The sequence below is a fragment of the Ostrea edulis genome, chromosome 4 (assembly GCF_947568905.1).
Source record: "Ostrea edulis chromosome 4, xbOstEdul1.1, whole genome shotgun sequence".
Classification (NCBI taxonomy): Eukaryota; Metazoa; Mollusca; class Bivalvia; order Ostreida; family Ostreidae; genus Ostrea; species Ostrea edulis.
The window spans coordinates 28,068,322-28,095,507 of record NC_079167.1 but is presented as its reverse complement, the minus strand read 5'-3'; the positions used below and the strand labels follow the sequence as shown (position 1 = coordinate 28,095,507).

The 27,186-nt window shown below is 34.0% G+C and overlaps 2 protein-coding genes across 7 annotated transcripts in view; one reads left to right on the top strand and one right to left on the bottom strand.

The window, feature by feature from the left end:
• LOC125672433 (arrestin domain-containing protein A-like) overlaps positions 1–14,413 on the bottom strand; it is a 28,813-nt gene extending 14,400 nt beyond the window's left edge. For 2 of the 5 annotated variants that reach the window (XM_048908685.2, XM_048908686.2), the window contains exons 1-8: positions 14,229–14,383; positions 8,364–8,437; positions 7,734–7,835; positions 7,528–7,596; positions 7,099–7,196; positions 6,706–6,839; positions 2,819–2,915; positions 1,284–1,453 (exon numbers count right to left, since the gene is read on the bottom strand). In XM_048908685.2, the coding sequence (XP_048764642.1) occupies positions 1,284–1,453; positions 2,819–2,915; positions 6,706–6,839; positions 7,099–7,196; positions 7,528–7,596; positions 7,734–7,835; positions 8,364–8,437; positions 14,229–14,290 (806 nt within the window). In that variant the 5' untranslated portion in view covers positions 14,291–14,383. Of the gene's footprint in view, positions 1–1,283; positions 1,454–2,818; positions 2,916–6,705; positions 6,840–7,098; positions 7,197–7,527; positions 7,597–7,733; positions 7,836–8,363; positions 8,438–14,228 lie in introns of all 5 variants that reach the window. The other 3 variants (XM_056161132.1, XM_048908689.2, XM_056161131.1) reach the window with 2 other exon arrangements.
• Positions 14,414–14,549: 136 nt separating this feature from the next.
• On the top strand, positions 14,550–24,106 carry LOC125672440 (cleavage and polyadenylation specificity factor subunit 4-like). Of its 2 annotated transcripts, none has more exons than XM_048908697.2 (7): positions 14,550–14,772; positions 18,501–18,704; positions 19,163–19,258; positions 20,070–20,163; positions 20,429–20,567; positions 22,663–22,800; positions 23,869–24,106. In XM_048908697.2, exons 1-7 carry the CDS (start codon positions 14,670–14,672, stop codon positions 23,944–23,946), a joined length of 852 nt encoding a protein of 283 aa, XP_048764654.1. In that variant the 5' UTR covers positions 14,550–14,669; the 3' UTR covers positions 23,947–24,106. The 2 variants fall into 2 exon arrangements, with proteins under 2 accessions (XP_048764654.1, XP_048764655.1); XM_048908698.2 differs by lacking the exon at positions 14,550–14,772 and adding an exon at positions 15,777–16,720.
• Positions 24,107–27,186: the final 3,080 nt, after the last annotated feature.

Below are 27,186 nucleotides of genomic sequence, written 5' to 3'. Positions count from 1 at the left end.
TTTCCTCAGGTAAGTTAATTAGGGGGTGGAGTTTCGAAGTCCCAAGGGAACCATGCTAGCTTGTGTGTACCTTCCTAAATACAAAGGACGTTACCTGCATTACCTGTACGTTTTCATAAGATTTCTAAGTTCAGGGTAGTAATTTTACATGTGCAGGTTAATCAATCAAACTTGTTAAAGCACAATAGATTTATTTTGTAAATGAGGATTTTAGCCATTGAAAAATTTGACTTTCAAGGTTTGGATACCATGCTCGGACTTGGCGAATGACACAGTCAGGCATGATGTCTCTCATGTATCCATGTAACTGCCAAATCTACAGATTCCTACAGGAGTCCCTGCATCCTGCGGTGAATTTTCTGACTATGTACCGATCATCGCCCCACGATAACTCAACATAGTCCAAAAGTTTTCTCCTTTTAGAATTATTTTTTCAGGACAGCACAGTGGGATTTTTTGGCCACTGAAGATGTCTGTGCGACTCCCAACCATTATATGCAAAACGAGCACTTATAGCGGTTAATTTCTCTTCCGATAAGTTAATGGGTTTTTTTGTCGCCATGCTTTGAGGGAAAATGAAACTTATAAATTTTCAACTGAATGAAAACAAGATTTTAATGATCTATTTACTCATAATTAATTTTTTTATAAACATTAAATTAAATTACATATTTTATCAGTCTTTAATATGGAGTATATCAGATTTATAAGAGCAAGCCAAAAGGGGAGATAAATGCTCATCTTTGATTTAATTTCTCAACAGATTATTGTTTTGGTGCTTTACATAACTCTTGGCAAACTTTACAATCAATTGGTACATATAGCAGATTTTGAATTTATAAAGAGTATGAAATACATTTTTGTAAACTTTAACAGCACATATTTTTGTCAGAAAATTGCAAAGCATGAAATTTTTAATCTTGTTTTTGATTTCAGAATTGAACCCAATATTTTTCTTTCTTTTTGCTTCACTATACATTTATTGTAATACGATACTACATATGTTCAGATGCTGCAATATAAAATTTTGAAAAGTCATCTATAAAAACAAGAGACAGTGTATTTTCCCCCTCAAAATTGCCAATTTTTGCCTTGAAATCAAAAGCTTTTGTCTGATAGAAAGAACTTTCATACATGCAAGTTTATATTTGATCTTTGACATGCTATCAAAGAACAAACTGACAGAATTATGAACAAAGCACATATTTTTAAAATGCCTTGGACGTAAAAATTTTCCAGATTTCAATATCAAAGTACAAGTATACCACAGATCAACATCTTACTTATTCAACACATCTTGACTGCATGCTGCTATCGTATTCTCCCATACAACTTCTGGATCCGCTCCCTTAGGCCTGATATATGTTCGATCATTCTCCTCATCCACAGTGACGTTAGGGTCATAACATGGAATCACAATGCCCCTTTTAACCAGTATCAATTCTCGACAAAGCTGAAAGTCAATACATTGAGGATCTTGAACGAGTGCTTATGGCATATGAAATTTATGAAATGAGTTACCAGATTGAATATTTTCCGAGCCTTGACGAGGAAAATATTAAAATCTGGTAACAAATTTCATAAATTTCATATGTCATAAACATGAGTGTAAGATTCTATTTATCACACAATTGTTCATTTGAAGTAAAGGTTGACAAAATGCCTTTATATTTCAAATTTCTATGAAGCATCACATCCAACTCTCCCATAATTCAATTCAACTGAACTTCTTGGGAAAATGAATATTACTTTAACATAATATTGAATAAGTGAAAGTGAGATTTACTTCAAACTTATTGTATTTTCTAAACAAGAGTACCACAAACAGTACAACATACGCCCATTATACCTTCTGTGCAATATCTATATCCATGATGAGAAAAAGTCCACAAAACTAACTGACTTACTTAACAGACTTACTTTTAACTGACTTACTTAACTGACTTACTTTTAACTGACTTACTTAACTGACTTACTTTTAACTGACTTACTTAACTGACTTACTTTTAACTGACTTACTTAACTGACTTACTTTTAACTGACTTACTTAACTGACTTACTTTTAGCTCTAAAGGAGGTCACAGTGCACTAATCAAGTTGAAATGTAAACTGATTATGTATTTCCCAAAGAGGGAGGTTGTGACAAAATTTCAAGGCAATACCTGTATTCATAACCAAAAAATCTGGAAAACAATCTGACCTACTTTTACCCATAAAGTAGGTCATGGTGCACCAATCCATCTGAAATGCAAACTGAGCTTATATTCCTCTGAATGGAAGATTGTGACTAAATATCACGACAGTATCTGTATCCATAATGAAAACAAAGTTTTTCTACTAAGTGATCCTACGACCTTGACCTTGAGAAACAATAGGCATCCTCCACTTGGCATAAAGTATATGTATACCAAGTTGATGGTCCTAGCCCCAACGGTTTGGTCTGTATCCTGCCTACAAGGTTTTCCTACTAAGTGATAAAACGACCTTGAAGAACAAAAGACGTCCTCCACATGGCATGAGGAGTATGTGTACCAAGTTTGATGGTTCTAGCCCCAACATTTCGTTCTGTATTCTGCCTACAAGGTTTTCCTATCACTGATAGTTCAACCTTGACCTTTGAACTCTGATCTTGAAAAACAATCAGCAACTTCCTCCCATCTTGGTGATCAAATGTACCAAGATGTAAGATCCTGGAGCATACAGTTCATTTTGTATTTTGCCTACAAGGTCCGGACAGACGAACAGACAAACGGATGATGCCATACCAAAATATGTCCCATCTCTGATGGGTGTATTAATCTATATACGGTTCCCGTACCTTAATAGTGATACGAGAGACATTGACATCTGTGTTGTTTGTGATGATAATTCTCAGCTTAGCCACATCTCCTGACTGCCACACCTGTTTGGTCAATCTGAAAATGATGACTATTTTTAGTCCAATCTACATTTTTTGTATATTGCTTTTATCTACATGTATGTTTTTTCAGTTCAATTCTTAGTATATTTACTTAGCAAAAATGTCCCTACAAAACTGAAAAAAATATATACATGCATTCATGTTTGGTTACAGTTCATGATAAAGTCACCAGCATAACCTCCTCCAGAGTATGGAAGTAGTTCAAACGAAGACGTGATCACCTTTCAAAATAGTGATTGTTGCATGCATACTCATCTTACACAATTTCTGAGTTTCCTAGACACTCTTTGATGTGGTGAAATGCAAAAGGTATTTGTGTACAATACAAAGATGCCGATGGAGTATCTATCATCAGGCTTTGTGTATCTAACTGAACAGTGTGGATCACAGTTAGTAAGTTTATGAGAATGTTTCAGACAAACATTGAACTCGATAGTCTTCCTCTGTCAGAAGAGTCCATTGTGTTGAAGTAGACATTGATAATAACTGGAAATTTACTTATATATACCCTTATCTAATTCTTTCATATATAAATGTATATGTCAGGTTGATATAAACAAAAATAACTTTTACATTTCCATTTTGACTTTGATATCTTTACAAATTGTATAAATAGACATTTACTCATGAAAAATGTGCATAGGAATACAGACATTAAATGTAGCACTTTTCATAATGTATTCACAATAATCTGTGCCTCTATGTTCTGAAATAAGACACTACTTTTAAAATATCTAAATGTGCAAGTAGACGATATTCACATATTATTGTTTTATGAAGTGTAAGCAATTAATAAACTCTAAAAAAAAAAAAAAAAGGCCAATAGTGATCGACATAGTAAGTAGTTGATAAAGAAAAAAATCACTTGAATTAGGTTCATTTAAAAAAAAAACAACTAAAATATGTCAAAGGACTATTGTTTTTTTTTTGTTGTTGCTAATTTGAGATTGTCCTAAATTCTGAATAAATGGTTATCTATCTAAACAGTTTTATTTTTAAATGATGAAAATGTGATATATTGTTGTACACTGTACACGTCAAGTTTATGATTTTCGTAGCTTGGTACGGTACAATTAGTTTGTGTATTGTGATATACTGGTACGTCATTACACCTCGAGTACCCTTGTACTTTATTGTAAAGATAACAGCAACCATATTAAGAAATATCTATAATCCAGTGAATTAATTCTATTTCATTTGACATTTGAAATATTCTTAATCCAGGGCACAGTGAAGTTTCAAGAAACAAAAAGTCCATTATGCAGTATCTTGGTTATTACTGTAACAAATTCTTTCACACATATAAAATAAAAAAAATGACCCTATCTAGTAATAGTTATTTTTGCACGGCTTCTCCTTTATTTTAGTGCTAAACAACAGCCACAGATTCAAATATCTTGAAGTTTGGCAAAACTACTAAACAAACAAGTTTCGTAATTTTCTTGTCGATATTAAATGTATCAATCTATAAAAGGATTCCTATAAACAGAGACATATATAACAGAGATAAGCAACTCCTACGGCAGCATGTTTACTGCTTAAAATATGTGACAGTTTCACCTATAAAGAGCAAGGTGCATTAAGTCCCAAATTTCGCCACAAAATTAGGATAAATTTAAAATGTGGTATACACCATATGAAAGAATTTTGAGGAATATCATTTAATTTGGACGCGAGGCCAAATTTGGCCCCAAACGTACCTTGTCCTTGTTAATTTCTTTTATTGGTTTGATAAATTGATGCTGATTTAAGTTTTTTTTACTCCTATCATAAATTGGAATCGAACGTAACAAGTTTTGAAATGATTTGATGATCAACAAATATACTATTGACAAAAAACTTGGCAAAACATATTTATTTGCTGAAATTTTGCCAATTTTACTGAGTCTGGGTCATATGTCGTCTTTTGAAAACTTCACTTTCATTTTACTTTGAAGTGAAACATCATATAAAGATATTGTATCTTGAATGTTTTAGTGATAGGATTTAGATAGTTTGAATTTGATATCTTTCATCATTAAGATGTAATATGCAATTAAAATCAGTATAATTATATGCATTTTTACTGAAAAACATGGGACTGCGAGATAATAGGAAACTAGGGAAGGTTGCTAATCTCTGTTATGTATGCCTCTGCGACAAAAGTAAGAAAATGATCCTTTGTAATTATGCATTGCTTTGTAAATCATATTTATAACATATATTTTGACAATTACATCTTGATGCTAAAGGCGCAGTGCTTAGATTATTAGATACATGTATATGCTAAACCAAGATATTATCCACGTTCTCATTATAAAATGTTTCCCCCATTGGTCCTTGATAGTGCTTAAATACCTAACATGTCCACAAATGTTTTGGACAAACCCATTTAAAAATTTAAAATTGTAATTTCATTTCATGTCCACAAGAATATAAACTCTACAGAACTACTTCCATTTCCATGAAGAAGCACCATCAGCCAGACATTATTATAATAAAGTGGCTACATAAAACATCAAGGCTACAATAAGTATCTCCCCACTAGTTCTATACATAAAACATCAAGGCTACAATAAGTATCTCCCCACCAGTTCTATACATAAAACATCAAGGCTGCAATAAGTATCTCCTCACTAGTTCTATACATAAAACATCAAGGCTACAATAAGTATCTCCTCACTAGTTCTATACATAAAACATCAAGGCTACAATAAGTATCTCCCCACTAGTTCTATACATTGCTACATAAAACATCAAGGCTACAATAAGTATCTCCCCACTAGTTCTATACATAAAACATCAAGGCTACAATAAGTATCTCCCCACTAGTTCTATACATAAAACATCAAGGCTACAATAAGTATCTCCCCACTATTCTATACATTGCTACATAAAACATCAAGACTGCAATAAGTATCTCCTCACTAGTTCTATACATAAAACATCAAGGCTGCAATAAGTATCTCCCCACTAGTTCTATACATAAAACATCCAAGGCAACAATAAGTATCTCCCCACTAGTTCTATACATTGCTACATAAAACATCAAGGCTACAAAAAGTATCTCCCCACTAGTTCTATGCATAAAACATCAAGGCTACAATAAGTATCTCCCCACTAGTTCTATACACTGCTACATAAAACATCAAGGCTACAAAAAGTATCTCCCCACTAGTTCTATACATAAAACATCAAGGCTACAATAAGTATCTCCCCACTATTCTATACATTGCTACATAAAACATCAAGACTGCAATAAGTATCTCCTCACTAGTTCTATACATAAAACATCAAGGCTGCAATAAGTATCTCCCCACTAGTTCTATACATAAAACATCAAGGCTACAATAAGTATCTCCCCACTAGTTCTATACACTGCTACATAAAACATCAAGGCTACAAAAAGTATCTCCCCACTAGTTCTATACATAAAACATCAAGGCTACAATAAGTATCTCCCCACTAGTTCTATACATAAAACATCAAGGCTACAATAAGTATCTCCCCACTAGTTCTATACATAAAACATCAAGGCTACAATAAGTATCTCCCCACTATTCTATACATTGCTACATAAAACATCAAGACTGCAATAAGTATCTCCTCACTAGTTCTATACATAAAACATCAAGACTGCAATAAGTATCTCCTCACTAGTTCTATACATAAAACATCAAGGCTGCAATAAGTATCTCCCCACTAGTTCTATACATAAAACATCCAAGGCAACAATAAGTATCTCCCCACTAGTTCTATACATTGCTACAATATGCAGTGTGTTATTAAGTGCAAAAGTGACATACTTGGCTGTGACATGCATGCTCTTCTTAAGAAACAGGAAATGTGAGACTTCGATTCTACAATCCACAGCCATGGGTGGATCGCTAGGAAGCAGGAAGCTAGGTAGAGGGTGATTGACCACAAGGAACTGTACAGTCTAAATGTAAACAAAATCAAATCCACAGTTTTCCCCCTAAATTATAAATATAATTTTTTATCTTGTTTGGAAATACAGGGAAGGATTTCACTTTTAACAGTCTTGTAGTTAGCCCTACAAGAATTAGCCTTGATAATTTTTCTTCAATTTTACAGATTTTGAAAAGTAGTGATTAACAATGATAGGATGATATCCTGTTTTACAAACAAACAGAAATATGATGCTCTATTTGTGTATCAGTGATCTCAAAGAGTCTTACGGATATGCTTTCAGCTCCAATGAGCTCTGCCTTCAACCAGTAGTGGACGGATGCTTGCCATTTTCCATTGCCTGTCCCATTCTCTGATGAGAAAGACCCTAAAATTTACACATATACAATGTAATGCACTGTTGGTGTGTTATCATATGGTCACAAACCAGTGGTACATCTCAACTTAATGTACTAAGTTCCGGAATCTCAAGTATCCTACTTAAACTTCTTATTTTTGTTTTTAAAAACCTCTTAACATTATGTAACAGTAGTTTCATATTCATTTAGTGACAAATATGAACAATAAACAGGAAATGTTAAAGTGTTTTAAAAAGATAATCATTGATAAGAAAAGACAAAAAAAAAACAACAACAAATACATTTGTACAGCAGTTGTATCTACCATATAAACATTGACATAAGAGACACAGCACTCACCTGGAATTTCTGAGAGTAAGGACACTTTGAAGGGGAAACAATAGGCTCCAATGCCCACAACCTCTGTTTCTGCAAAAATGATATAATTATACTATGTACAGTACTGTGCAAATTGATACATTACTTACTCAGACAGGATTTTGAAAGAACAAAAATAAAACACACTTTATATCTGAATGCATGACAAAATATGTCAACATGTTCACCTTCACATATGTACAATGTGACATCCTTTGCATCAATGTAATATTTGCTATCGCTTAGGACAGGACCTTCATGATCAGCATTCCCTGAGCAGCTATAAGTAACTGTAAAAGTAAAAAAAAAACCAATATCTTTACTTCATTACAACTATACATTTTTATGAAGTATAAAAAATGTAAAATTTACTTCATTAAGGTCCTTGGGTACATTAAACAATCTGCAGCAACAATTAATATGATGCAGTTTTTTTTTGCATAAAATTACATGAAATATATCAAGTTTTCCTGAAAATATAAGTGGAGGAAGAAGGGGGGGGGGGGGGCATTCATATTTTTTCATACTCTTGCATGCAATTCCAAATTGAATATGAATATGAAGATCTCGCTTTGGGCCAGAATACAAGAATTAGTATGAATTCAAGAGAAAATTCACGACAGATTTGCATTTTAGTCATGATACAACATGTACAAACTATTTCATAATTTCCATAACATATATATACTGTACATGCATAATTTCCACTGTCTTTTATCAAATGAAATATCTGTAAGTTAAAAGTTCTGTTATTTGTTTTACTGAGAGCATTAACCAACTTGACAAGTCTCACAGAATAATGCTATGTATGCACTTACTGCTTTCTAATCCTTCAAACTTCAGACGAACTCCACGCCCAGCTGTAGGATTACAGATATTTAAGTACACAACTCTGAAACGAAATATACAGTGCAAAATTACTCAAATATAAACAGCCGAAATATTTCTATTCATGAAACAATATAAAATATGGATGAAATAAAGCTAAAAAAATTTCGTTGGTATCCTATACAAGAATTTCATGGAGGATAACAACCCATTCAAGGAGATCACATTGTTTGCACACCTCATAATATAAATGAAATATTTCAGGAGGTACTCTACATTGTCATAATAGCTGACTTCCTTTTAAAACATGTAAGAAAATATAGAGACATGTATCAGTAATATTTGTCTATTCATTTCAAATAGGGTTGCCTAATTGAGTAGTTCATTAAGTTAGCACATCGACTGCTGAACTGTAGATCGCAGATTTGAGTCCAGCAGGGGTTTTAAATTTTTTTCAGATTGCTTTCTACTAAAACTGCATTTTATTTACTAAATAAAGTAGATATGAAAGTTTATAATTTCAAAATATTGTTGCACATATCCTCCACCAAGTCTTTTCATCCATATCAAATTTCTGTGTTGTAGCATTCCTCCTTAACTTGTATGATAAGCAATAAGAGTCCTCACTTTCTTTGTCTCAACATGAGAAACAGGTATAACATAATTTTCCTTAGAGAAGTAGCATATACAGTAAAACACGGTTATAGTGACCCTCAAGGGACAGCAAAATTTTTTTTATTATAACCAACTAAATAACCATGAATACATTATAAGCGTTTCACTGTATGACTATGGATCTTGTTAAAGCAGTAAACAGCAAAATCCTCATACATGCCTTACACTACTTCACATTCAAAGAAAATTCAATGGTTCAGTAGTTTTAGTGTAACAGAATGTATATAAATTTGTGTCTTTTAACTCTATATAAAAACGAATTTATCGACAGAATTTTATGAATTTGACACAGGCACTCAACGTTTTAAAAATCTATAATAATAAAAAAAAATTGTCTTCCTGTAAACATAAGGAAGACAATTTTTTATTACAGATATTTAAAACATTTAGTGCCTGTGGATTCAGACAACAAACAGGAATCTTTTGACGGGACATAAACACTAATTAGTTAAATTTCTCTCTTTTCTCTGTAAAATTATTTTTAAAAAATTTAAATCATTAGAATAATAGACGTGTCGTAATGGTAATAATTCTCCAGCAGGGCTATTTTTGAAAAGTTGTATGTATATAGCTGAAGACCAAAAAGACATGATCGAGTTTCAACATTATTCATGTTTTATCTGAATGAAAGTTACAGGATACACTAAATTCTTTTGACCTCAATATTTATCAATAATTGTAATGAAAAAGATTTTCAGGAAAATCCATGCATTAGTCTCTTTGAAAATGTCCACACAAAACAATGTCCACACATTGACTGATAGACATGAAAATTTTATTACACCCCCTCCTAAATTTACACAGAAGTCTCTGTGAGAGAACATGACTAAAACTCTTTAAACAAAATGTCTAATTCCAGATATTGAGTTTTGAAAAAATTGTGTAAATGAAGAAAAATGGTCATATTCGGTGCACATCTTTATACAGTGAATAAAGAGTGTACACATTTTTTTTTAAAAATCCAATTGTGCTAGTCTCTCAGAACACAAGTCAAATCCAGACAAAATCACATCTACAGACAGATGGACATGCTGATTCCAGTATATCTCCCTCATACTTTGTTATTATAAATCTAATTTCATAATATTCCTGAAGTTTCTGACAGAAACACAGATTACATCATATTGATACATTTATACGCCATTCTGAGCAGCATAACAGTACAAAACAAGAGCATGAAGAGGCCAAAGGGCCACATCGCTCACCTGAGTTACCTTGGCCCATATCTGAAGACTTTCCATATATTTGCATGTAAAACCTTAGACCGTATTGTGGCCCCAACCTACCCCTGGAGGCCCTGCTTTTTACAAACTTAAATCTGTACTATGTCAGGAAGCTTCCAAGTAAATCTCAGCCCTTCTGGCTAATTGGTTCTTGAGAAGAAGATTTTTAAAGATTTTCTTTATTTATTTTCATGCAAAACTTTGATCCCCTATTGTGGCCCTAACCTAATACCCCCGGGGGCCATGATTTGAACAAACTTGAATCTGCACTATGTCAGGAAGCTTTCATGTAAATCTCAGCTCTTCTGGCTAATTGGTTCTTGAGAAAAAGATTTTTAAAGATTTTCCCTATATATTTCTATGTAAAACTTTTGATCCCCTATTGTGGCCTCAATCTACCCCCAGGGCCATGATTTGTACAAACTTGAATCTTCACTATGTCAGAAAGCTTTCATGTAAATCTCAGCTCTTCTGGCTAATTGGTTCTCGAGAAGAAGATTTTTAAAGATTTTCCCTATATATTTCTATGTAAAACTTTGATCCCCTATCGTGGCCCCAATCTACCCCCAGGGCCATGATTTGTACAAAGTTGAATCTGCACTATGTCAGAAAGCTTTCATGTAAATCTCAGCTCTTCTGGCTAATTGGCTCTTGAGAAGAAGATTTTTAAAGATTTTCCCTATATATTTGCATGTAAAACCTTAGTTCCTATTGTGGCCCCAACCTACCCCTGGGGGCCATGATTTGAACAAACTTGGATCTGCACTATGTCAGAAAGCTTTCATGTAAATCTCAGCTATTCTGACTCATTGGCTCTTGAGAAGAAGATTTTTAAAGATTTTCCCTATATATTTCTATGTAAAACTTTGATCCCCTATTGTGGCCTCAATCTACCCCCCAGGGGCCATGATTTGAACAAACTTGAATCTGTACTATGTCAGGAAGCTTTCATGTAAATTTCAGCTTTTCTGGCCCAGTGGTTCTTGAGAAAAAGATTTTTAAATGACCCTAACCTATTTTTGCGATTATCTCCCCTTTGAAAAGGACATGGTCCTTCATTTCAACAAACTTGAAAGCCCTTCACCCAAGGATGCTTTGTGGCAAATTTGGTTGAAATTGGCCCCGCGGTTTTTGAGAAGAAGTTGAAAATGTGAAAAGTTTACGACGCCAACAGACAAATTTTGATCAGAAAAGCTCACTTGAGCCTTCGGCTCAGGTGAGCTAAAAATGAGCTCTCTATTGACAGTGCAGTTAAAGCATGGTTCATTTGTGCTCCAAAAGTTGTGTATGTATTTTAAGAGCAATTAAAAATGTAGGCTCATGTAGTAGTTAGTTGATAGTCACTAACAAGTTAACCATGTACGTACATTTAGCGGATCAACATAAAGTATTTGACAGAAATCCCCTTTCTAATTATTGCACTGTCACAACACATTCTCATCAAAAAGAAAGAACAAGGTACAATTGTGTACATAAAAAGGCCCAAAAAAATTCACTGATTTAAATGTGTCTTAAATCAAGCTTGATATGTGTTTTGAATAAGTTCAATACATGGCAAGTATACTATCTCAACTTAAATCAAAGTTATTTCTAATTTTATAGCATTATTACATCATGAATAAGAGTTTTTCCCGCCATTTTTTAAAAAGAGTTTCATAACTGTTAAATTTGATCCAGATTATTGCTTTGGAAAAGGTGTGCCCATCCGTCGAGCAAAATGCGATTAATATATATTGTGTATTAAGAGAAGACGAAAAATATATTTGAATATGAATTTGCTCGACGCATGGGCTGTATGTTTTCTGAAAGGAAAACACCCTGAATTTATAAACTTTTTCATTGATTTTGGCATTTTTGGCAATTTTATGCCAACTTCACGCTCCTGTCATACAACACAAAGCAATTTCGGATCAAATTAAACCTAGTTTTGATTTGCTTATATATTCCTTATTTGAATGCCAGATTTTGGGACCCCTACTGAAATCATCTATTTTCTGGGCCAGATGACAGTAGAAACTGTGCCTACTTCTTTGATTTTTCTTTCTGTAAAGCATACAGCATCTAAAATTCAATTTTACTTGTTACATGCAATTTGATTGGTTCATTTCACTTTATCAACATTCTTTATATCGTATAAACAAAGTTGCCCTTTAGTCCCGCTATATGACGTTATAGGAATGACGTCACAATACGTTTGGCCGGTCAGTTTCCATTTTGTTGCTACGATGATATTAGTCCACATCATATAAAACTTATATTTTCTTTAATTAGCATTATATATTCATCATATAATATCAAACGCGGTTTACTAAATTAAATTATAAGGAATGGAAGTAATTTTTATTTGTTTATACGATATAAAGTAAGTCTGGACAGTTTACGCAATTTTATAAACTGTTTCACGGTTTATAATGCGTAAACTGCCCCAACTTACCTTATATTGTATAAAACAAATAAAAATTACTTTCATTCACAAAGCCTCACAGGGTGTTATACACGACGATGGAAAAGCTTGAAATTTTCGAACAATCACTTATTAATAAGATTTCTGCAGGGCCTATTTCATTATTTGAAGAAGAAAAATGCATTGATGTGGCTATAAGATGTTGTTAACTACTTGAGCAGATTAAAGGACCTGATTGTTATCAGACTGCCGGAGGGTAAATATAATTCATCCCAGGGAACTTCACCCCACAGGTACTCCCACACCAGGAGAGTAGGGACTTTACGTTACATAGAATCACCGAAATTACCGCTAATCACCGAAATTACCCAAGAAATGATTGAAATTACCAATAAAGGGGCCGAAATTACCTCACTGTATGTTCATCTATATACCATCTAGTCACACATCAAATTTCATGAAGATTGGTAACGATTTAAAGGAGTTATGGTCATTAAACTTATTAATGTGAAGCGTAAATACGAGTTATTTCCCATGTTTTATATATCGTATTCATGGTATTGATTTATACAATATAGTGTGATAAATAGATAAAATAAAATATTTGTCCCGAATTTTATATTGCCATTTGGAACTTACTGGCTATCTATAGTTCGCTTATTGAGTACCTGTCAGTAAAGGGAAGTAACTCAGATTCACATGTCACAATAATCGCTTTTATGGAAACAATTCCTTCAAATCGTTACCAATCTTCATGAAATTTGATGTGTGAATAGATGGTATATAGATGAACATATATTGAAGTAATTTCGTCCCTTCTATTGATAATTTTGGTCATTTCTTTGGTAATTTTGGTGATTAGCGGTAATTCCGGTGATTCTATGCACCCAGGACTTTTCTCTGTTTATAGGGGCAGTGTGCTAACTTGTTAAAAAGATATATGACCTTCCTAAGTATTAGCTCTGACTAGTGGTTAGCTAAGTTCCACTGCAGGTGGATAGATAGCTCAGTTGGTAGAGCACATGACTAGAGATTCAGGGGGTCCAGGTTTGAATCCCGGCCTGGTCCATTGCATTTATTCCCTTCCTGTTACAACTCTTTAAATAATAATTTGTTCAAAGATTCGGCTTCAGCCTTGGTGGGATATTTGGACTAACGCAAATACCTAGTCGAGCCAAATTTCAGCCAACATTAGTTAAACCTTTAGCTTGATTCGTTTTGAAAGCACTGGAGTGCCATGCCAAAGGAAACAAGTTCTATCGTCAGCAGTCTCTTACATAATCACTGAATTGTTGTTGTTTTTTTCTCTCTCTCTCTATTAAATAAACCAGTGTGATAAAAAATATATATCTAGAGCTATTGAAAAGTATTTTCGGAATGATAAAAAAATCCTTGTCGGTGTAAATTCTACGTGCTTGAGAGAAATGACAAATTTTAATGGTGGTTCCGTCACTTCAACCACTGCATGGTCCGTTGGGTATTTATCAATGATCTGTATCATCAATCTAATAAGTAGATAGGTCCCTAAATAATATCAGGACTCGTTAAATTACCCGTAAATATTTTCTCCTGGATTGTATTCCCCTTTGTTTGTCCTCAGAATGATTTCGTTCATGGCACTCTGCAGAAAAGCCTGCTGCAGAAGCAAACACCAACATTGAACATGCTATAAAGCACCAATCCACTTGTAAACAAAAACTTCCGGTATATAATAAAGAATATCTAAAGTCTAGAGACCTAATACATGACCAATCTAGTCAGAGGATCACGAAAGTCATTTAATCGCTCAATCTCTACCCAGAGTTGTCGTTCCTTGCTCTCACTTACTTGTAAGTGAGTGTAAGGAACGATAACTCTGGGTAGAGAATTGTTAATCGCTGTCAGTAAAACGTTTTCAGAGATCATTTTTAGAGGCGCGAAGCGTAAGAAGTGAAACAACATTGAACTATCACCAGCATATTATTCAGAGGGAAACATTTTACTTGTAAACAAATATGCAGGAGCTGGTAGCATCCGTTTCTCACATAAAGTTTGATTTGGAAGTAGCCCTTGAACAACAGCTGGGGTCACAACCACTCCCATTCCCTGGAATGGATAGTAAGTACAATTATTTAAATTTTTATACCACTGCCTTTGATTGGACATCATGAAACGTGATGAGATTTACATTTGTCACCCGAACAGATGCATGGTTTATATGTCTGATTCTAAGTATTTGAATGTGTTGACAGTGATACTGTTTGTGCGAGCAAAGCAAGTATAAATGCTGAATAAATTTGTACTCCTGGGCTTCAACAGGTTGGGACTTCCCCTATAGCGAGATATTCTCGCTAAAACGCGATTATCCCTCTCTAGCGAGAATAAATATATCCCGTACAACCGAGAAAAACACCCGTGGAGTACATCTCTTCGTGATTCACGTGAAAATAAGAAAAAGTGGTGAAATGTCTGATACTTCTGCAAATATATTAATCAAAACAAAAACACTCACGATGTGTATTGGATTTCAGACTACTTCCCTCTTACGCAGCAACTTTGATAGGCAATTTCATGACTATGTTGTCAATTTCATAGAAACAATTCGCATCATGTTGATTGTATGTCGCACTTATTTAGCGTTGCACGGGATATGCCATTATTTTCAATAATGACGCCAAAACACCTGTTTATGGTCATGTTTATTTCTCGCTAAAGAGGGATAATCGCATTTTAGCGAGAATATCTCGCTATAGGGGAAGTGTTCCCAACCTGTTCAATGTCTAACCATGATATATTGGTATATAGAAATCTACATTGTATATCTTTATTTAGGTATATATATGCTACTCTGCTTGTTACCTTCTATAACTACAGCTAAAGATCTAGTTGTATTGGATAATTTGCAGACCTCCTTGGGAGTAATACGCAAATGAGATTGTGCTGCTAGTCAAGATTGACTAGCTGCATGAGCTGGTTCTTGCAGATGTTGATAGAGCCAGCCCCTGCTACTGAGTCAGGTAATGCATTCCACTCTGTAATGGTTCTAGGGATAAATGAGTGGAGTCTTTTAGTTGTGTTGCACTTCTGTTGTTTCAGCTTAAGAGAATGGTTTGCCCTGGTTCTGGCATCAGCCTGTTGTGTAGTTCAAGGTCTTCAGGTGTGATGGCAACATGACTGTGTAAGATCTTATACATCATCAGGAGTCTGGCCTTCTTCCTTCAAAGTTCCAATCCCTCCAGCCCTAGTGATTCAAGCATTCCTGTCACACTTGAATGGGTACTATAGTCCCTGCATATCCACCTAGCTGCTTGTCGTTGGGTTCGTTCGAGAGGACTAGCATCCTTCTTTTAGTGAGGATCTTACACAGCTGAGCCATATTCCATAATGGATCGCACCATAGAGATGTATGCTGTCTTCTTGATCTCTCTCCGGCAGCACTTGAGGTTCCTACGCAAGAAACCCAGCCCCGAGTTAGCTTTTTTGGCACACTGGCTGACCTGTTCTGAGTAGTTTAAGGCTGCTAGCAATTTTCATACCCAGGTATGCGCAGGAATCTACTTGGTCCAGGATGGTATTGTTGAGCTGGTACATACGTGTGATGGGTTTTGAGCGAGCTATGGTCATAATTTTACATTTCCGAGTGTTAAATGCCATTCCCCACTTTAAACTCCATTGTTTCAGCTCATCCAGGTCCTGTTGTAGTTTGATCTGGTCTTCTGGTGAGTGAATCTCTCTATACACCAAGCAGTCATCTGCAAATAGTCTGCACCTTGTACTCAGGTCGAGTTTAGTGGTAAGGCCATTAATGAAGAACAGGAAGAGAAGAGGACCCAGAACTGATTCTTGTGGCAACCCCGACGTAACGTCAGCTTCCTGTAAATACTTGCCCTCCACAAGTACCTTCTGCTTCCCACCTGTGAGAAAAGTTTCTATCCAGTTAATTATGTTGTTGTTGACTCCTTAATGTTGTAATTTACGGATGAGCTGCTGATGAGGCACCTTGTCAAAGGCTTTGCTGAAGTCCAAAACAGCAACATCTACTGGGTCTTCTTGTCTCGGATGTTTAGTAAGTCATCTAGCATCACTAATAACTGAGTCTCACATGAAAACTTGGCACAAAACCCATGTTGCAATCATGATAGTAAACCATGTCTATCTAAGTGGCCCATGATGTAACTGCATATGATGTGCTCTAATATTTTGCATGCCACACAAGTTAAGCTTACTGGGTGATAATTTTCTGGAAGACATTACCTCCCTTTCTTGAAAAGTGGTATCATGTTGGTATGCAACCATATAGTAGGGAGTGTACAGGTGTCTAGTGATTGTTGGTAGATCACTGTCAGTATCGGCAGTATAAATTCGAGATGTTTTGTTGACATGCAATGACAGTGTCAGTTTCCATCAGGAAAGAGGCGAATAATCAAAAGTAAATAATCATATTTAGATAATAGGTTGTTTGAATACACACATAAAATTAACATCCCATAAGAATTTACTTGACCGTGAATTTAATTCATTTTTACGATGCTTCCAGTAAGTTCAGATGTTTAACACTAATAATTAAAGTCATCCCTGAAAACTGGTGTATAGTATAGTGAGATATATTTCAAAGTGCTATGTAATGGGTAGCAGAGCTTGAGTAATACTTGTGTAGTAGTTGGACATTCTGCCACTACTATTGATATGTTCTTTTTACTTCACGTTGTGTTTTTGTAATGATGATACGTGTTATATAAGGTATTCAACCCTTTTAGATATTTCCAGGTAAGTTTGAGTCCGCCTAGAGGGAGGCTAGTAATAAAATAATAAATAAAGTTTTAAACCTTTAATAAAGTTCGACAATTGTATGATAAATACCAAAATAATAATCCCAGGGAATGAATATGGCTTGAGAGAAAAATATAAATGAAAAGGAAAAATAAAGAAACAATAATCAAAAATACGGGGTGAGGCAACTCCTGAAATTTACCTTGTTGCAAGGTTTGGCTCAGAAGAAGCCCCGAGCACGGTTGTGCTCGGGTTTAAATACTTTTCTTAACAAAAGAATGAAAGTAAAAGTTACCTGTAATATGATTTGATACTAAATCTAGAAGTAACCAATGAGAAGTTTTGTAATAAAATACGTTTGAAAATAAAAGATAACTCTCTTCCTGTTTCATGAAATAAACAACTCGAATACGAAGATAGGAATTTACGTAGACAAGTAAGTAGAAAATAATGAAATGGAGATAATATAGACCGATACCACACTTGCAATACGCCCTCCCTGATTTAATTTTTTTTCTATGCATTAGATAATTGATAGGGTGTCCATAGAATGAATTTTAGTTGAGAAAAACACAATAGTTCCTTAGTAATGGCAACATTTTTCTATAGCATTATGAACAATCTAACAATTTTTTCAGCTGACGAAGACTTACAATCATATGTGTAATAATTCAGAGCAAGCTTGCCACCTCACTTCACAACAAGATATCGAGCTTTGCTCACTATTAAGATGTTTTGAAATAATAAAATTTCAGACTCTAGTCGATGCAAAGAAATATTAGATATGTCTCAAATTAAAGTTAAATTTTTGTACAATCTTTACATGTAGTTTCAAAGGAATTTTTGTGTTATTTTTATCATTTTCTAAAATTAATCATCTATCACACTCAAAAAAAGTATATTGTTTTTGAGAATTATACACATGTGTAGAGTTTTCTGGATGCTGTACATGTAGATTAAGGGCATGTTTTATACCTCAAAGGTGTCGAATGCAAAGCTAGTGTTTCATGTATGTTGAATTCCCCTTACATTGAATTGATCATAGTAGTACCTGTTTTTATTTCAATTTTGAACAGAATCTGGAGCAGCAATTTGTACGTTTTACCTCATCAATGTATGCAGTAAAGGCACAGCCTGCCCATACAGACATGTTAAAGGAGACAGAACAGTAGTGTGTAAGCACTGGCTCAGAGGACTCTGTAAGAAGGGAGATGACTGTGAATTTCTTCACGAGTTTGACATGAGTAAAATGCCAGAGTGCTACTTTTTCTCCAAATTTGGTGAGTGTTTTTCACATGATTCAAAACAGTATTTGTAAATTCACGTTGGAAATATTGTTTAATCATCCCCTCTCTCTCTCTCTCTCTCTCTCTCTCTCTCTCTCTTTCTCTCTCTCTCTCTCTCTCTCTCTCTCTCCCTTTCTCTCTCTCTCTTTCAGAAGTTGTTTAGAGAAAAATAATTCTTAAAAATTCACATTATGTACATTGCATATTATTTTAACTTTCTTAATAATAGCTGAGCCTTGGAATATGATCTTTTCAATTTATATTGTAAACAGTTGATCTTCGTTATGATTTGTGCTTGATTTCTTTACACATGATTTAAGAGATAGATAAATATGATTACATATAATTATATGCATTATTGTTTTTCAATGATATAAGAGATAAGTGCATTATTGTTTTTCAATGATATAAGAGATATGTGCATTATTGTTTTTAATTGATACTCATTTCAGGTGAATGTAACAACAAAGAGTGCCCCTTTCTTCACATTGACCCCTCTGCCAAAATCAAAGATTGCCCCTGGTATGACAGAGGGTTTTGTAGGCATGGTATGTATCAAATGTGATGGAAAATAAATATATCTGAAATTATCTGGAGGTGGGAGAGAGGGGGACTTAGATAATATTTAGTACACATTTGTAAATATCATATCTCTCCTGGAGAATTTATGTCCTTTTCAAGTTTTCATTAACTTAGTTATTAAACTCTCACAACAGATATGTGTCATGAAGATTGGTATTCTGTTAACGTACTGTATGATAAGCCCTTGCTTTAACTTGTGTGCAAAAGTTAGGAACATCAATTGCAAAAATCGAAAATCACAATATAAACAAAGAACAGTGAGAGATAGTAGTGATATTGTAACATATCTAATGCTATACAGCCTGCATTAACATGGACATAAAGTCCCACAAAATTACACTGTTCACTGTTATCAATTAATTCTTAAAGGAATATTTATGAATGATTTACCTTAAAGTTATCAAATTTAATGTAAATTTCATTTTAGTGTAAAAAAAATTTTAATTCTTTTTTAAATTGTGAATAAAAAATTTGTGATAATTGATACTTACACTAACAACCCCCCCCCCCCCCGAAAAAACTATTGAAAAGACCATCAATTTACGGTACATTATTGTATGGCATTACAATTTTTATATCTGATTTGAATGTTGGTAACCTTTTTTATGAAGTAACATGTATTTTGCTAGTTTCATGAATACAGGAATTTGTCAGAAAACATTATAGGAAAACTGGTGATATTTGGTAATTATCCAGTATATATATTGTATCATACATGTAGTAAATGTCGAAAATTATAATATTTTCAAATGTACGATGTTATATCAAATGTTTCAGGTCCAAACTGTAAAAATCGTCATGTTAGAAGAGTGCTTTGCCAATGCTATCTGAACGGGTTTTGCTTAGACGGACCAAAGTGTAAATACATGCAGTGAGTAATAATTGTCATATCTCCTAGTCATCTCTGTTTCAAAAGTCATAGTTAATAAAGCCTGTTTTTAGAGTTTTCTCATACAATATATATTAGATATTGAAGAAAGTTTGTATATCCTGGATATAAAAGGGACAGTTTTTTTTAAAACTATCTCTTTTGGTGATATGTTAATAATTGTTGAAAGAAAATTATTTTCAAAAGTATGGATTTAGACCAATTTCTGAACGCATGATGAGGTTATCTTCCTTGTTTTGTTTTACAGTCCCAGTTTTGATATCCCTGTTTTTGATCAGCAAACATCCACAAAGAAAGTCAACATTGTCTGTCATTTTTGCTCAGAGCCTGGACACAAAGCGCTGACCTGTCCAAAAATGAAAACTTCGGATTCTTCTGATAAAATCGTAATATACATGTATACACACAATGTTATGAAATGTGTGTAGGAACTTGTTTGTACATTATTGTGAATTTTCAGCATACTTATTGCAGTTTAAACAGCATTTCCACAGTAGGTAAAAGTCGATTTTGTGAAGTTGTCATCATTTGATGAACTGGGTCATATATTTCTGCTGGTCTGATGTGAATTTCAAGGACATCAAACTTTGATTCTTCCACACAATAGAAATTTCACTTCATCTTTCATATATGTTAGGGTAAAATTTAATGAGTTTGAATGAATCCAAAAAATTATCAGGTGTGTGTATTTTTATAGTGAATGTGTCAAAAGTTATTGATTATCTACTCCAGGTTGATATAACATGTAACAGAAATATCCAGATGCTGAATGCTTGACAAAACATTTAGATATTTATCAAAAGAGATTTGAATCACATTTCATTTTAACATAAACCAACATATATTCATTCAAATCAGTGAGAGGGAGAAAAAAAGTCACTGATGCCAGGTCATTAATTTTAGTGGAGTGTATGTTATATTTCACAGTGAAACATAGTAAGAAATTGAATGAAAATCAGTTGCATGGTGTTAGCATTTTATTTTCTGATTAAGGTAACTCCATGCTCGCATTATTATCTGATAAGAGTATAAAAAGTGTATTAATTTCCATTTATTCTAGTTAAAACTAATCAATTATCAAACAGATATATAGGTCATCACACTTTTTAAGATGTGAGACATACATATCAGCCTAAGAGAATTGCAATTTTCCTAAAATTTCACAAAAACTGGTTATAATGCTATAATAGTATAACAATTTCATGAAAATGTTTCTTTACAAAAATGTGTAAAATGTCTATGAAATATAAAAGAAATATATCACATAATGGACTTCTTAAAGAAAACAATGAAAACAGAGTTATTGCCCTTGGATTCAATACCCTGAAACATATATGAGTTAGACTTTTGAAATATTTTATGTTTAACAAGATTTTTTTTTTTACAATAACTACTTGAAAAAACCCCAACAAAATTTATATTCTTATTATGCATACGTTTTTAAAATAAATCATTGATCCTATGATGTCACACGAGTATGGAATTATTTACAATGAAATACTCCTATTTATATTTTCAATGGTAAAAAGAGTACTGCATTATGCAAAACAAAATACATTTATCTAAATATCTTGATAAATCTCCCAAGCAACTTCATCTGGTCCAATCTAGATTGTATAAATATGTAGATTTCTTGCAGAGTTCAAAATTGGAATTATATTCACCATACATAGTAATGTTTTATTATTTTTGGGAAAATGCAGTTGAACAGCAAGGCTACAATGTTTAAATGTTTACTGAATATATTTGCTACCTCGACCTCTTACTTCAGTGGACAGAAATTAATCTTGACCTGAAACTTAATATACCCTGGACCTAAACAGAATAAGGATGCATTGAAACATGTCAACTAGGTAATGTTCCTCCACCCCACTTCATCTTATACATAGAAAAGTATTTATTTTACAAAAGTTTTATTTTACTGGTAACCTTTTTATTTATGATTTATATTTTCCATAAAGTGATCTCTGACTTGGTAGAAAAGACACAATATTGATTTTGACATGTACTTTGCAGAAAATCTATATATAAATTTGTCTGCATTAAAACAAAATTGTACCTTTATGTAAACCCATTTGATATGTGGAAAATGCATTCAACATGTTGCATGCACATGTTGCTCAAAATAATATTTGGCTGGGTCAAATAGCTTTATTCAGAGAAAACTAATTTAAACCGCATGCTGAAGTTCTTTAAACTGTACGATTTATTTTGTACTTTATCACTAGTGTCCTGTAGGATTGGGTCCTAATTGATGTGTCGGTAAATCGTTCATGATATATAAATCTTATAGGATTGGGTCCTAGCTGATGTGTTAAATCCTACATGATATATAAATCTTATAGGATTAGGTCCTAGTTGATGTGTTGGTAAATCATACATGATATATAAATCTTATAGGATTGGGTCCTAGCTGATGTGTTAGTAAATATAAGTGATCACATGGATTTACAATCATGGGTGTTTTGTTTTAATTTACAGAATGTCATTCAGACCACAGTAGACAGTACCTACCAGCCAGGGACAGGCCATAATATGCATCTGCCATACAAACCACCAATGGGTCAAGATAACTACATTGACCCAAGACGGCCACTTGACCAGGTCACATGTTTCAAGGTATGGTTTATTAAAGTACAGTATTCAGCAGAAGTATTTTCAGCTTCTCTTATTCAATACCCTAATAAAATTTATATATACATGTATATTAGTCATCCAGCAGTGGAGGATCCAGAAAATTTTAGGGGGTTGATGCAATCCAAGTTTGAACCTTTCCTCCAGAAGGGGGGGGGGGTGAAGTCCCCCAAATGCCAAAAAATGATAATTTTTGTCAAAAATAGTCAGTCAAAGGGTGTTGAGTGTTGTGTTGCACCCCCTGTAACCCTCCTCCCCTCCCCTGCTAGATCCACCACTGTCTCCAGTTTTTCAAAACTCATGTCATGTCTTGACAATCTTTATGTTTATAAAGTAAAATACCACTGTTACATGTAGAAATCATTTCATATGACCTTTAATAACAAAATACTGGTGGTTCATAAGTTATACAGAGAGGTTGCCTTTAGTTTGAGGGTGTGGTTTGATCCTAGCCCAAGGTTATTTTGAAAGGCTCAAGATAAGAAGAGGTCGGGTCATCAGGACCATATATCTTTGTAACAGAGAGAGATTTGGTGTTCATTCTTGATAGAAAATGCCTGCTACTTATGATCCAAACATATACATGTACATGTATAATGACCCAGTTAGAAAGTGTCAAGGTCACAGGTTTTAGAATTTGAATTTGTCTCACAGAAACCTTATGATGCAGATATTGTAGGATCATATTCTCAAAGGTTGCTTTTGACCAGAGGATTTGATCTTTAAGCAAGATCACTTGGAAAGGTCAAGGTCACAGGGATTGGTGATATGAATACCAGATCGTCAATGAGCAGTATCTTTGTAATACAGGAATTGTAAATTCACATACTTTAGGTTGAAGGTAGAATAAGAAATATGAATTAGAATATGCAGTATTTCAAATCTTTCCCAGTTTGGATGTTGTCCTGAGGATTTAATATTAATCCATTTTGTACAGCTTTAGTTTAATATTGAAAGTAAGATAACGTACATGTAATAGCCAGTTTTAGGTGAAATAGTGTGATACCTGTATATTGTATAAGGTTTCCTACACAGTGCTTTATTATGTTTCAGTGCGGAGAGAAAGGGCATTATGCAAACAAGTGTCCCAAAGGCCATCTAGCATTTTTAGCCTCATCTTCAGTGAGCTGATGGGAACAGATGTGTTTTACCATTCAACTTTATATGTGAAATATTTGTTAAATTGACTTCCATGTCTAAAGACTGAAATAGTGACTTTTTATAATATTCTTATACTCTTGATTTCAGATTTTAAAAAAAAAGGTTGAAATAAATGAAATGATGGAGTAAACATGATTGCTTTGTATATGAAATATGAAATCCTGTTCACTGAAATATTTTTAAACAAAAGCAAAAAGGATTCATATTTGCCTTTTTGTATGCACATCCAATTGTTTTTAATACTAAATGTTGTGTTTAGTATAGATTGTTCCCCCTTAGACAAGTTGCATGGCTGTGCTACCCTCATGGTACGTACATTACTCTAATACAGAAACTACACTTGCGTGCAATGACTAAACATAGAATATACTACACAATTATTTGCACTGCAGACAAACATGGGTTGAATCTATGTGATTCTGAAGTTTGATTTTAGATATCTCAAACTCCCAGATATCTCAAGATTTTCTAAAGTTCCGTTGTTTTTTAAGTATCGAGATTTGACTGTATATATGTCAACAAGGACATCTGATTGGTAGGGACAAAATCATCTCCAGAATAGCCGCAGGTGGTCAAGGTGGCCATACAAGATGCACAATATTGTCTTTTGAAACTCTAGAACAGCTGCATGACAAGTCAGCACATGTGGTCCCGATGTGTCCCCTTGTGGTAATGAAATTATAACTGTTAGCAATATTTGTATATTCTTTTTAAATTTAATTGCCTTGCTGGATAGCTCAGTCGGTTAATGTGTCAACTGCTTATCTGTATATTGCGGGTTCAAGTCCAGTAGGGGTTTCAAAAAATGTTTCAGATTACTTTCTACTAAAACTCAATTTTTTGACTAAATGAAGTGAAGAAGTAGGTACAGTTTCTAAAGTCATTTGGCCCAAAATATCGATGATTTCACTTGAAGCTCAAACCCTGGCATTCAAATAAGGAATGGATTAGCAAACCCAAAATCCGCTCAGTTTGATCACCAAAATTATTTGTGTCATATGACGAGAGCTAGAAGTTGGCATAAATTGCAAAAATACCATTTTCAATGAAAATATCCACAAATCCAGGTGGTTTTCCTTTCAGAAAACATAAAGCGCATGCGTTGAGCAAATTCATACTCAAGTATAATTTCATCTTAAAATCATTTTCATTTTGCTAGACAAATGCGCACATCTTTTCCTGAGCAATAATCTGTATGACATTTGACAGTTTTCAGGCTTATTTTGAAAAAAAAAGGCGGGAAATGTCTTATTCATGATGTCTTAATGCTATCCAATTAGGAATATCATTCTGATTTTGTTGACATAGTATAGACGACATATAATTTACTTTCTTAAAACGCTGATTAAGGTTAATTCCAGACACATTTCAATGAGAGAAAATTGTTGGGCCTTTTTATGTATACAGTCGTACCTTGTTCTTTGAGTTTTGAATTTTAAAATATCATAGTACATGTACATATCCTCCACTTTTCTTCCATGTCAAATTTCCCTGGTGTTGTATCTCTCCTTAACTTACTTTAGAAGTTATTCGACGGAGATTCTTGAAAATCTAAGAAATTAACAAGGTGCATACTGTACACTGTAGTAACATGTATATTGACCAAGGAGGTCTCTGCCAAAATTATAAAAAAAAAAATCGGGTATCAAGGATCTAAGGTCCGGGGCGGGACTATGTGGATCATTGAAGTGGGGAAAAAAAACATTAGGACACTCAATGGGTACACAGTTACGTATATGACAAAGATGCAGGCCCTTATCAAAATTATTACCTCATATTCCCTGGGTCAGGGGTTCCTGCCACAGGATGGGTATCATTGGCTTATGTGCTGAAAACTAAATTTACAACATTAAAGAAATCTGTTTATTCTAAAAATATACGATATAGTCGGATAGTCTGTCCTCCGTGCCTTCCATGTCTCTCTCCATAACATTTTTTGTATATTTAAGTCTACAGATTATCTCTTATGTATACCTCTGACAAGTGTATAGTTGTAATGATATGCATGTTCCTCATGTACCATTATATGGTTTGAGTGAATAACTGAAATTTAAAGTAGTCTTCATTCCTGAACATCTACCCCATACTTTGCACAAGCGGGAGGTCGTGGATTCGAATCCCGCTTGTACCTATATGTAGGCCGTGTCTAACTTGTGACAAAAACAATGGTTGACTGTTTCATATGCTCAGTGGGTCTAGTGGATAAGACTTTAAAAATTGAGTCATGGCCCGGTAAGGAACCCTACGAGCCAATCTTAGGAAATTCACCAAAAGCAGGTGACATCTAGATATGAGTGAGTAATTCTAAAAGGGTATAAGCGTTAAACAAACTTTTTTTGAAAGTTATTTTGCGCAAAGGTTGCTTCATAATCAAAATAATTTTATAGTAGCTTTTGTTTTTACCTAAATTATCTAGATCTAATTCTCAAAGATACCCACTACAAAGATGCACTTTTATACTGTTCGTTGTGGGGAAAGTCAGGTGACCGTTAAGACCCGTGGGACACTGGTTTACTGTTACAGAACACCTGAGTGTATCATCACAAACTTAGAACAACTGACTCTAATGCGGTACAGACGAAGCATTCTTTTCCTGGAGCGATTGGAAATACAAGAATAGTGGTCCCCATGATTTTTTTTTTTAGCTGTGAAGGATTATATATTAATCTTCTCGATATCCCTAACGACTACACAGGTAGCCGTTATAATCTTCACACACAAAACACTCGCTACCAATATTCTATGAAAAGGATTCTGGCTGAACATACAAAATACATTTTATTAAATGTGGACTAATGGGTAACTATATCCTTGAGGTTTTTCATTTTAACACCAAGTCTAGCCTTTCGCAGATATTTAACTGAAATACATTTGAGGATATTATCTAAATTCAAATGTATTGCAAAAACTATTTTGGCGTATTTGAATACTTACTCCTCCTATTCACCTAATAATACCCCCTGTAGTGCCTAAGGGTCCGTGTTTGTCCTGCTCTTAATTTTGTATTCTGTATGGGATTTATGAGGTTGATCACTGTTAGTGATCTTCACTTTTCATGTATATTCTTGTAGGTCTAGATGTACGCATATACATTAATTACAATGCGTTAGATAGCCATTGTATGGCGAATAATCAAATAGCGCGAATAATTAATACACCTCACAATATCGTACTTCTGAGTTTGTTGGCAACCTTTATAGAAAGACAAGA

Bases quoted from the DNA above. Each gene is read 5' to 3' on its own strand.
- LOC125672440 (XM_048908697.2), top strand. From the start codon at position 14,670: ATGCAGGAGCTGGTAGCATCCGTTTCTCACATAAAGTTTGATTTGGAA. The intron at 18,705-19,162 runs GTGAGTGTTTTT...TACTCATTTCAG, and splicing joins CTACTTTTTCTCCAAATTTG to GTGAATGTAACAACAAAGAG. The intron at 19,259-20,069 runs GTATGTATCAAA...CAAATGTTTCAG, and splicing joins CAGAGGGTTTTGTAGGCATG to GTCCAAACTGTAAAAATCGT.